At 37.6% G+C, this 12,817-nt stretch overlaps 1 protein-coding gene across 2 annotated transcripts; it reads right to left on the bottom strand.

Moving 5' to 3' along the window:
• Window positions 1-647: 647 nt before the first annotated feature.
• On the bottom strand, window positions 648-8,506 carry rnf114 (ring finger protein 114). 2 transcript variants are annotated; one of them, XM_046870112.1, is made up of 7 exons: window positions 8,434-8,506; window positions 7,852-8,141; window positions 6,977-7,127; window positions 3,058-3,164; window positions 2,878-2,992; window positions 2,330-2,437; window positions 648-1,383 (listed from the first exon to the last, which is right to left on the bottom strand). In XM_046870112.1, the coding sequence occupies exons 2-7, from the start codon at window positions 7,992-7,994 to the stop codon at window positions 1,318-1,320; spliced, it is 690 nt and encodes a 229-aa protein (XP_046726068.1). In that variant the 5' UTR covers window positions 7,995-8,141; window positions 8,434-8,506; the 3' UTR covers window positions 648-1,317. The 2 variants fall into 2 exon arrangements, with proteins under 2 accessions (XP_046726068.1, XP_046726067.1); XM_046870111.1 differs by lacking the exon at window positions 8,434-8,506 and adding an exon at window positions 8,231-8,384.
• Window positions 8,507-12,817: the final 4,311 nt, after the last annotated feature.

Below are 12,817 nucleotides of genomic sequence, written 5' to 3'. Positions count from 1 at the left end.
TACAGTATTAAAAAACTATTTGTTGTTACTAATGTCAAAAAATGAATGCCTAAAGCTGAGATAAAGAGATGTTTAGAGTTCACACTTTGGACAAAGAAGTTATGAGTAAATCATTTTTAAGGAAGCTAAAAAACTGGAGTTTGATCAAATAAACAATTTTACAAACGTAAGATATTGTGATATAAATTATTTTAAGATTTAAACACACACACTCACACAGGCACACACACACTCACACACATGCTTTGAGACAATGTCTGTTGTGAAAAGCGCTATAGAAATAAACACACACACACACACACACACACACACACACACCCGAGAGTTGCATATGGTATGCAACGAGATGTAAAGGGATGATGGATGGTGGAGTAACACTGCCCCCTTCTGCCCAGAAACTGCAATAACAATAAAAAAAATATATAAAGAATAAAAAAAAAACGCACGAAGCCAAAAGATAATTTTTGAAACCTTTATTTTCTTTGTGTTAGTGTGTGTGTGTGTGTGTGTGAGAGAGAGAGACATTACAGATGCAGCATTTACTTTTATATAATAAGACGTGTCAGTAACCCGAAACTGCAACTGTGAGCTCTTCTCCTTAATAATAATAATAATAATAATAATAACAATAATAACAATAATAAATCTGTGTGTGTGTGTGTGTGTGTGTGTGTGTGTGTGTGTGTGTGTAAAACGTAAAGGAAGAACAATGAGTATAAAGACCTGAAGATCTGATAATAAAAGCTGAAAAGGCACCGAATACACTTTTAATTTTTAATAAACAAAAGTAAACAAAAACAAGTAAATAAAGATGTATATTAGCTGAAAAAGAAAAAAAAATTATCTGCTTTTCTGAACCCATTACTCACACACACTTTTATTGTACTGAGTGCACCATGAAGCTACGATCTGATTGGTTAGTCTTGAATCACGCACACGAACACACAAACACACACACACACACACACACACACACACACACACACACACACACAGAATCACGCTGTCCGAAATATAAAACGGAGAGAAAATTATTTTTTTTTTTTTTTCCCATCTCAGACTATATACACGTTGAGTATTTGCTTGCTTATATAAAACACACACACACGCGCGCACACACTCTCTCTCACACACACACACACACACACACGCGCGCGCACACACACACACACGCACACGCACACCCAGCTTTGGTTAAACAGATTAAACCTAAGAAAAAAGCACTTCTGATATATTTATGGTGGATGAACCCTCAGTGATTATTCAGGATGTTGTAGGTGTAACCCACAGATCTGACAGATGTTCTCCAGAGAACCCTCAGTTATCCATGATCGAGCGCTGGATTGCCTCCTGTACCATCGCATCCTCGTCTGCGGTGAAATCCTAATACACACCACAAAAAATAAAAACACAAAACAGGTCAGAAAGGAAACGTGTCTCGGCGTGATTCGTGATAATCGGATGGAAAATGTCTGATCTGGAATCTACAGGGTTCTAGAGCTGTGATTAATATCTGTATAGAGGAACAGAGCAGAGAGAGAGACAGCTAGAACCGTAACCTGTTAAAAACTAATCCTACAAGAATATTTACATTTCACAAAGATTTAAAATCTATTTATCTATTCAACCCCCTCCATCAGGCTCCGCCCTCTGAGCTCCGCCCCAATTTATTTTAGAACTGTGCGTCGCGACACCTTTCAACTGTCTGAGATCAAAGAAGATGGGAACACGCTGTGTACACGTTTCCGAGTTCTGCAGTGTGTGTGTGTGTGTGTGTGTGTGTGTGTGTGTGTGTGTGTGTGTGTGATGACGTAACTGAGACCTGAGGAGCAGTGAGGTGTTTGAGGACGTGTGATTTGGGTGGCATTTTGTTTCTATCTGCACCAAATGATACGTTGCGTGGCAGGAGTGTGTGTGTGTGTGTGTGTGTGTGTGTGTGTGTGTGTGTGTTCTGCTGACGCTGCAGCGCTGTGTGTTGCACGTTGTGTGCTGTTGCGTCACTAAACTGCACATAAATGCTGCTTGGGACAGATGCCGTGTGTGTGTGTGTGCATGTGTGTGTGTGTGTGAATAATGGAGAAATCATGCAGATCTGATAGAACACATTTCCCCCAGACACGTGTACATGTGAACGTGAGATTTTGTTCCTGTGTTCGTGCTGCGATTCATCAATCTGTCACCTGCACTACAGGAAATAAATAAATAAATAAATAAATAAATAAATAAATAAATAAATAATTGTAGGTATAATAAAAGTATAATGTACATTTCTTGATCCGGTGCCTTGAGGATGCACGTTTGCACTCAATAGTAAAGACACTGCACTCACCACGAACGTGTCGTAGGAGAACGTGTGTCTAATCCGGAGATGCTGAAAGAAGTCGGAGCTCTTGTAGGTCGGATCTCCCCACGGCATGGAGGCGCAGATCGGACACACCTGCAGGAACATCAGCACCACAGCTGTCCTCTTTACTTTATATACAGTATCTCTCAAAAGTATTCTCTTTTGTTGACAGTTATTTAGACAATAATGTGTGTGTTGTTATTTTAGAGGACAGTAAATCAGTACTGATACACAAACTGCACACTGATACTCTAAAATATATCACTTTTATTCCTATAGTTTTGTCAGAAAATGCTAAAATAGTTGCTGAAATGTGAGGGGTGCACTTACTTTTGAGAAATACTGTGCATACAGATGTGTCCAACACAACACTGATACAATACTTAACATCTCCCACTCTTAACTCTCAGGTTCTCTGGTTGCAGGACTTCTTAAACGTTCTAACATGACCTCCGCTTTCATAAAGGGTTCCACATAGAACCCACAAACACACAGGACCATTCATCTGACCATGAGATTGCGAGAGAGCTCACCACTTGGCGTGGGTCCCGAGCATGCTGGGAGTTGCAGTGCTCCACCAGGCCGTCCTGGTCGAAGTTGGGGCAGTCGCAGTAGGGGCAGGTGAAGGTGTAGCGGTTAGGCACCAAGCTGAAGAAGAGAACGGGATTATTAATCCTGTAAATCAGGATTTACGCACACACTCCGGCTCTCACCTCACTGCGTCGGGCTGATTGTGTGTGATGTTCTTCAGCTCTTCCTGGATGTAGTCCTGATATTTAGAGCAGCTTCCCATGTGTTCTCTCATCTCCGACAACATGATCTACAGCAGGGACGAGCGAGAATGTGTCAGACGTCTCATTAGCCTTATAAACATGTAAACATGATTTATTATTGTGTGTAACAGTGTGTAATTAGAATAGGGATGTGCGGTATAGCCGTACTGAAAAAATACCGGTATATAGTATATTTCAAATGGTACGATATTGTACATTTGCTGAATTCTGTATTTCAAATGCTGCTGTTCCGAAATTCACCTGTAGGCGGCAGTGCTTCCCAAATCGCTTCAAACTTGTTAAAAGACTAAAAAGATATGCACATGCATTAATTGTGTTACATAAGTTGCATTCTTTTTTTCTTCAAAGCCAAAAAGTAACTGTGTTCCTGGTAAGTTTGTTGTTACACTTCGATACAAAGGTATTAAGATAAAACTATTATTATTATTTTTTTTTTTTATATATAAAATTGTTTCCAGTTCACTTATCTTTTCAGGCTGGTTATTTGTCTCTTATGGTATTGATTTGGTATTGATACCGAGGTGTTACATTCTTGTATCGTACCGAGGCCAAAATTATGGTATCGAGCCATTTATAAATTAGACATTATTGTGTTACAGTTTTAATTATTGTGTTATGTTTCATTGGACAAATAAGTGCTACGTTTAATTACTGTGTTACAGCGTGTAGTTAAAGTTACTGTGTTAGTGTTTAGTTACTAAAATATTGTGTAGTTACTGTGTTACAGCGTGTAGTTACTGTGTTTCAGCATGTAGTTACTGTTTTTAGCATGTAGTTACTGTGTTTTAGCATGTAGTTACTGTTACAGCGTGTAGTTACTGTGTTACAGTGTGTAGTTACTGTTTTTCAGCGTGTAGTTACTGTGTTTTAGCATGTAGTTACTGTTACAGCGTGTAGTTACTGTGTTACAGTGTGTAGTTACTGTTTTTCAGCGTGTAGTTACTGTGTTTTAGCATGTAGTTACTGTTACAGCGTGTAGTTACTGTGTTACAGTGTGTAGTTACTGTTTTTCAGCGTGTAGTTACTGTGTTTTAGCATGTAGTTACTGTTACAGCATGTAGTTACTGTGTTACAGTGTGTAGTTACTGTTTTTCAGCGTGTAGTTACAGTTTACTGTGTTACAGCGTGTAGTTAAAGTTACTGTGTTAGTGTTTAGTTACTAATACATTGTGTAGTTACTGTGTTTCAGGGTGTAGTTACTGTGTTACAGTGTAGTTACTGTTTTAGCATGTAGTTACTGTGTTTCAGCGTAGTTACTGTGTTTTAGCATGTAGTTACTGTTACAGCGTGTAGTTGCTGTGTCACAGTGTGTAGTTACTGTGTTACAGTGTGTAGTTACTGTGTTTCAGCGTGTAGTTACTGTGTTACAGTGTGTAGTTACTGTGTTACAGCGTGTAGTTACTGTGTTACAGTGTGTAGTTACTGTGTTACAGCGTGTAGTTACTGTGTTTCAGCGTGTAGTTACTGTGTTTTAGCATGTAGTTACTGTTTTTAGCATGTAGTTACTGTGTTTTAGCATGTAGTTACTGTGTTACAGCGTGTAGTTACTGTGTTTCAGCATGTAGTTACTGTTTTAGCATGTAGTTACTGTGTTTTAGCATGTAGTTACTGTTACAGCGTGTAGTTACTGTGTTACAGTGTGTAGTTACTGTTTTTCAGCGTGTAGTTACTGTGTTTTAGCATGTAGTTACTGTTACAGCGTGTAGTTACTGTGTTACAGTGTGTAGTTACTGTTTTTCAGCGTGTAGTTACTGTGTTTTAGCATGTAGTTACTGTTACAGCGTGTAGTTACTGTGTTACAGTGTGTAGTTACTGTTTTTCAGCGTGTAGTTACTGTGTTTTAGCATGTAGTTACTGTTACAGCATGTAGTTACTGTGTTACAGTGTGTAGTTACTGTTTTTCAGCGTGTAGTTACAGTTTACTGTGTTACAGCGCAGTTACTGTGTTACAGCGTAGTTACTGTGTTAGTGTTTAGTTACTAATACATTGTGTAGTTACTGTGTTTCAGGGTGTAGTTACTGTGTTACAGCGTGTAGTTACTGTGTTACAGTGTGTAGTTACTGTTTTTCAGCGTGTAGTTACTGTGTTTTAGCATGTAGTTACTGTTACAGCATGTAGTTACTGTGTTACAGTGTGTAGTTACTGTTTTTCAGCGTGTAGTTACAGTTTACTGTGTTACAGCGTGTAGTTAAAGTTACTGTGTTAGTGTTTAGTTACTAATACATTGTGTAGTTACTGTGTTTCAGGGTGTAGTTACTGTGTTACAGCGTGTAGTTACTGTGTTACAGCGTAGTTACTGTGTTTCAGCGTGTAGTTACTGTGTTTTAGCATGTAGTTACTGTTACAGCGTGTAGTTGCTGTGTCACAGTGTGTAGTTACTGTGTTACAGTGTGTAGTTACTGTGTTTCAGCGTGTAGTTACTGTGTTACAGTGTGTAGTTACTGTGTTACAGCGTGTAGTTACTGTGTTACAGTGTGTAGTTACTGTGTTACAGCGTGTAGTTACTGTGTTACAGCGTGTAGTTACTGTGTTTTAGCATGTAGTTACTGTTTTTAGCATGTAGTTACTGTGTTTTAGCATGTAGTTACTGTGTTACAGCGTGTAGTTACTGTGTTTCAGCATGTAGTTACTGTTTTTAGCATGTAGTTACTGTGTTTTAGCATGTAGTTACTGTTACAGCGTGTAGTTACTGTGTTACAGTGTGTAGTTACTGTTTTTCAGCGTGTAGTTACTGTGTTTTAGCATGTAGTTACTGTTACAGCGTGTAGTTACTGTGTTACAGTGTGTAGTTACTGTTTTTCAGCGTGTAGTTACTGTGTTTTAGCATGTAGTTACTGTTACAGCGTGTAGTTACTGTGTTACAGTGTGTAGTTACTGTTTTTCAGCGTGTAGTTACTGTGTTTTAGCATGTAGTTACTGTTACAGCATGTAGTTACTGTGTTACAGTGTGTAGTTACTGTTTTTCAGCGTGTAGTTACAGTTTACTGTGTTACAGCGTGTAGTTAAAGTTACTGTGTTAGTGTTTAGTTACTAATACATTGTGTAGTTACTGTGTTTCAGGGTGTAGTTACTGTGTTACAGCGTGTAGTTACTGTGTTACAGCGTGTAGTTACTGTGTTTCAGCGTGTAGTTACTGTGTTTTAGCATGTAGTTACTGTTACAGCGTGTAGTTGCTGTGTCACAGTGTGTAGTTACTGTGTTACAGTGTGTAGTTACTGTGTTTCAGCGTGTAGTTACTGTGTTACAGTGTGTAGTTACTGTGTTACAGTGTGTAGTTACTGTGTTACAGCGTGTAGTTACTGTGTTACAGTGTGTAGTTACTGTGTTACAGCGTGTAGTTACTGTGTTACAGCGTGTAGTTACTGTGTTTCAGCGTGTAGTTACTGTTACTGTGTTAGTGTTTAGTTACTAATACATTGTGTAGTTACTGAGTTATAGAGTGTAAGTACTGTTACAGTGTGTATCGTGTAGATAGTGTTAGTGTATATTTATTGTGTGAGTTTGTATATATAGTGTTACAGTATATATCTGCAGTGTTACATTGATTATACAATTGATTGTTACAGTTTACAGATATTGTTACAGTGAGTATTTATTGTGTAGTTATTGTGTATTTATTGTTGTATAGGACCTCAACGCACTACCCAGTGCTCTTATCATTTTCAGCTTGGATTTGACATTAAAGTATTGGCACTTTACTGCTTCTGCCTTTCAAGTTTCCATATGGAAATGTTAAGGGAAACATCTTCCATCTTTCCCGTATGAAATTATTTAATCTAAAAGTCATAAACACACACACACACACACACACACACACACACACACACACACACGTACCCCTTTCCCACAGCCCTTGCACGGTTTGTCTGTCGACCGGATTAAAGTGTCCATATCCTTGGCCTTTTCCCATTTATCCAAAGCGGTTCGACACACCGCACACACCGGCTTCTTGGGTCGCAGACACTCCTGAAGGCAGCTGTTACAGAATCTGCTCATGAAACACACCCAGGAATTCAGGTTAGACATGATTCAGACACCATACACGTGTTTATCTTACCAAAATTTAAAAAATTAAGGTTTACGATTGTAAAATAACTAAATAATGTAGTAAAGAGAGAAAGTAGCGAGGGACTAAGGACTAGGTCTAAATACATCCTTTTCCTCAGGAAAGGGAGGAAACTACTTCAAAGAAAACAAAACAGAAAGTGAACCTCAGTGCTTTAAATTTAATAAATAAAAATTATCATTTTTAAACACAACCGTGGACGTGAGGGATGAAAACAATAAATAATATAATGTGAAATAAATTCTCTGATATTATGTCTAATAAAAAGGGGAGGAAAAATAAACCAGACAAGAGTCGACTCCTGGGTCGACTCGATATGCTAGGAATCGACTCCTCAGGAAATTCTAAAGTCACTTGACAAGATGATGTAAAAGTGAATATGTAAAAGAATTAAATGGTATGAACCGATATGTCCTGGGGTTTTTTGTTTGGTTGTTTGTTTTTTGGGGGGGTTGTTTACATCTGTGCTGCGAGGGAAAGCACGGAATCGGTTCGAAAACAGAAGCTTTTAGATTTAAAGATCCGGAGTCGACTCTTTGTTTTGAAGTCTTAATCATGGAAAACATGAAAGCTGAGAGTGGTGTAATAGCAAAATGTGAAGTAAAAATATGAAGTAAAAAAGGGAAGGTTTAAGGTTCAGACGTACGTGTGTCCACATTGTGTGATCATCGGTGAGTCGAATATTTCGAGACAAACTGGACAGACGAACTCGGTCAGATCTCGGTCTCCTGCACCTCCGAGGCTTTTAGCAGCTCGCTGACTTCCTCCAAAGCTGCCGAGCATCGCCATGATGGCCTTGCAGAAATGTGTGTTTGTGTGTGTGTGTGTGTGTGTGTGTATATACTGTATATGGGTTTTTTTTAGACCGCCGGAAAGTGAAAGTACACGGGAGCGCGTGTGTGCGCATGCGCGTGGCCGCTCCTCTCGCTGGATAATCTGTAATATAAAATCCAACAAGTCACTATTTGTACTTGAGTTCTTTTACCATCTTAAATAATCAAAAACACATCTCAGGAGACTTCTACCTCGTACATTATCTGCCTTTCACCACCATGTTGGATTACTGTCGGATTCGGCTCAAACAAGCCAAATATAAAAATAACTACATGGTAAGGGGAGTAAATAGAGACTGGAAAAACATAACTTCGTTTTTACGACATCCTAAGTACAGTATAAAGACGCGTTAATCACAAAAACAGCATAAAAAAAACAGATCGAACAAGCTCACCAAATCACCGGATCACCGAGCGGATCATTCATTTCCTGGTTGGTGACGTTACATGTAGACGTACGTGCGTCCGCCATCTTGGAAAGGACAAGACGCTGAGGGCGGCGCCATATTGGAAAGGTCGAGTTTACGATGAGAGCTGACTTGGTTGAATGCGTTTTTTTTTTTTTATATAAATTGGATTCGCGGGGGTATGTTTTAGTATACTGAAGTAAAAGTCTTTAAGTGAGACATGAAAACATCTAAGGATGAAGCCTGCCGAATATAAAGGGAGAGAACCTTCCACAGTTTACCATCGACTACCGAAAAAACGCGATCACATTTTTACTTCTCTTTGGACTGATTATGATCGATTGACCTTAATGATTCTTCTTCTTCTTCTTTCAGCTGCTCCCATGCATCTCCTTGTTCTCCTGCCTACTTTTCTCATCACTCTGTCAATCCCAAATCTGTTTCTCCAACCTCTTTCTCCTTCTGCTCCTCCTCCTGCACCTCCTCATTCCACCACCACGTCTCTTTGTCTTCCTTTCTATTTCCAGATGTTACACCAAGAACCTTTCTATCTGTCTCCCTCATCATTTCTGCAGTAGTTCCCCAATCATCCAGCGCCTCTACACCACCACCGAGCCCCTGTCTGACCTCTTCCCTAAACCTCACACTACACTCTTCCTCCTTCAGTTTCCACCATCTTATTCTTCTTTCAGTCCTCACTCTCCTTCTCTTCTTCTTCACCTCCAAAACCATCCTACAGACCACCATCCGATGCTGTCTAGCTACACTGTCCCCGCCAACACCTTACAGTCGCCAATCTCCTTCAGGTTGCATCTCCTACATAGAACATAATCCACCTGTGTGCACCTTCCTCCACTCTTATACGTCACCCTATGATCCTCCTTCTTAAAATACGTGTTCTCCACTGCCATTTCCATCCTTTTAGCAAAATCTACCACCATCTGCCCTTCCACATTCCTCTCCTTAAAACCATACCTACCATCACCTCCTCATCACCTCTGTTCCCTTCACCTACATGCACATTAAAGTCTGCACCAATCACCAATCTTTCATTCCTAGGTTCACCTTCTACCACTTCATCTAACTCACTCCAGAACAACAACAATAATAATTATAATGAAAAATGATTTGTCTCAGAAGCAAAGCGTCACAAAATCTCCATAGGTTATTTAGAGAAAACAGAATTGAGTCGTTTACCTCTCGACTTTTCTAGTCTGAGTCGTTCTTTGCAGTAATGCAGTGCATTATACAGGAAGCAGAATTGAGTTCATCTCATGACTCCTGTCATTATTGTAACAATAATATCAAGATTCGGTCAAAAACAAAAAAAAGTTCTAATTGCATTGTGTGAGTGACTATGAGAGTGACGTGATAAAAGAACGACTGACACGAGTCAGCAGATATCATTCTGTTCATCATCATTTGTCCTCGGCTGCATTGTCATTTTTTCATTATTGGAACTGTAGATAAAGTCGTTGCATGTCGACGTGTTGGGGATCTGATTACTGATGCCTAATGTAACATTTTATTTTATTTCTGATCAAAGGAACAAAATGAACTAAATGTCTAAAAAACAACAACAAAGATTTTTAAAACGTGATTCAAAGAACCGAGTCACTTAACGATCCGATCTTCCCATCGACAGACACGTTTACACTTTTTTTGTTATTCAGAATAAAATCATTCCGATTGAAAGATTCGGTTGACTGTTTACATGAGACGTTATCTCAGACGTGATATTGTGTTTACATGTGCCAGTGCTTTCAAGTGGAATGATTTTGACATGATTTCGACACTTTTATTTGGTCTGAACATTTTTTTTTTGATTGAGTGTTTTTATTCGGATTGGACTTTTAAACCGTTTACAATGTTCCATGTAAACACACCTACTAATTAGGACGCGTCTGAACTTGTCACTCTGAGGATGTTAATTATACTGTTGTTTTTGCTTTGTATCTTGGATACATCTAATATTCACAAAATGTTCACCATTCTCAGAGCTATTCATAATAAACCCAATTTTGGATTATTCTTCTTGAATACGTATATTATTCAATTCAATTTATTTTTATTTGTATTGCACTTTTAACAATGAACATTGTCTTAAAGCAGCTTCACACAGATAATGTGCTGATAAAAATGAATAAGATGTTCTTTATAAGTGTAAGTTTTGTATCATTCTTTAATCCGTTGTAAGAAACCTTTAATGTTTTAAAATAAGTTTTATAGTTTTCTATGCCTTTGTAGTATCTGTATGGCCGCTTCTCTCTTCTCTCTCACCATATTATATCTGCTTTGTGATTATTGATTGTTTATTTAGTTTGTAATATTAATAATAATAATATTATTAATAATAATAATAATAATAATAATAATAATAATAATAATAACTATTCCTTTCCAAGATGGCGGACGCGTTGACGTATTAATCCGCTCTCGCTAGTTCCGCATATGCGCACAAAAGTGACCGGGACCACCGTGCGCATGCGCAGCTTTATCAGGAGGGGTTTCCGTCAGATCGTTAAAGGTAAGGACTTCATATCTTGTTGATGGCGTCTGAAAAATAACCCTCAGGTTCGCATTTTTAGGTCTTTTTAGGACCGTGTTTCACTCTGGTGCGCCTTTAACACCGTTTCTACATTTCATTTTGCCGCCTGGTTGATCCATGTTTAGCAAAGGTTGCTTCAGCTGGCTAGTTTGCTTCATTGCTAGCAAGCTAACCAGCTGCTTGACTTGGGCGTCTCTGAAGCGGTGTTTTTTTCCTATATCTATTCGGGATCGCTTCCCCAAGTAGGCGATGATTGGCTGCGTTTGGAGTGCATCGCAGTTGTGTTAGTGATTTGGCATCCAATCAGGTTGAAGGAGGCGGGCTTTTAAGGTGTCAATAACTTTCGGAATACGGGTGTAGAGGAAAATAACGCTAACGCAAAAGGCGGCCTGATTGTGCGGTGCTAAGCTAGCAAAAGAAAATAGCATAGAAATCGGATTGTGTGTAAACAAAGACGAAGGGATAAAATATAAACAGGATTTATTGTTTAAATTTGGAGTCACACGGTATGGAGGTGCATTTTGGTCCTAATCCGGGAATAAGATGCTGATGGTGTGATCAGTAATGCTAATAATCACCAGAGAGAGAGAGAGAGAGAGAGAGAGACAGAGAGAGACACCCCGACACCAGGAGGCTTTCAGGTTTATTTATTATAAAAGTATAATATATTTGCTGGGATATGAGAAGATGTCCACGATGTTACTGAGGCTCTGAACCCCAGCAGCAGAGGGAATGAGGTGGGAGAAGATCAGCAGTGTTCAGAAGGTCCAGCTTTACAATGGAACAGGATCATAACACAAAATACTCACAATTTATACAAATAAACACAAACATAAACCAGAAAACCGTCACTGTGGATCACCAGGATTTATGAGAAAAATAAATAAACAAATCTGTTACAGTTTAGAATAAAAAAATCATTAATAATAAAAAAAAAATGAAAAAAATGCAAGAATTTATTCTGTGTATCAAAAAAATCTGAGCAAAAAATACAAACAAGTAAAGACACAATATTAATATTTTTTGTCTCTTTCTTTTCTTATTGTCTTTTTAAAAAAAAAATAAATGTTCTGAATAGAAGGTAACATGCTCTCAGGTAAAATAATACATTTTAAAAAGTCAGGTAATTTACTATATATTTATTAATAAATTGTTATATATAAACTCATAAAATTAATTTAATAATTAGCGCTATATATATATAAATAACTAAAAGCTCAGCTGGAATTTGATTTATAATAAATAATGGAATGAAAATGTAAATTGTTTACTTAATTTTTAATGCTGTAAAATGTCAGGTTTTACTAATTCTTTTTGTGCTTCTAGGATTTTTTTCCTATGTAAATTTTATGTAGACAAATCATACAGGCAGAAATCTGGAAAATTAATAAATACACCAATTAATCAATAAATCAAACAATTCCAGGATTTAGGATTCAAACTGATAAAATTATTGAGAGGGCGAAGTGATTTATTATTTTTTTTATTTTATCAATATAACATTATAAATAAATGAGTAAAAATACATTTAATGCAGACAGAAAACGAAACCAGAAAACTTTTTTCTGAGATTTTAAAAATAAATGAAAATGATAATTTTTGTAATGCTTGGAAAAAAATTTGGACTGTAGATCCAACAAACAAAAGGGTGAAAAAATCAGAAGTAAAAAAAATAAATAAATAAATAAATTGGGAAAAATAAACATATTATAAATAATTAAAAAATTCTTGTAATAAAACCTTTTTTATTATTATTATGATTTGAACTCCAAACCCCAGACGCAGCTACTTTCATGGTTAAAAATTCTCCAAATATTTTCAATA

This window comes from Silurus meridionalis, chromosome 16 (genome assembly GCF_014805685.1).
Source record: "Silurus meridionalis isolate SWU-2019-XX chromosome 16, ASM1480568v1, whole genome shotgun sequence".
Classification (NCBI taxonomy): domain Eukaryota; kingdom Metazoa; phylum Chordata; class Actinopteri; order Siluriformes; family Siluridae; genus Silurus; species Silurus meridionalis.
This window is presented reverse-complemented; position numbering and strand designations above follow the sequence as displayed.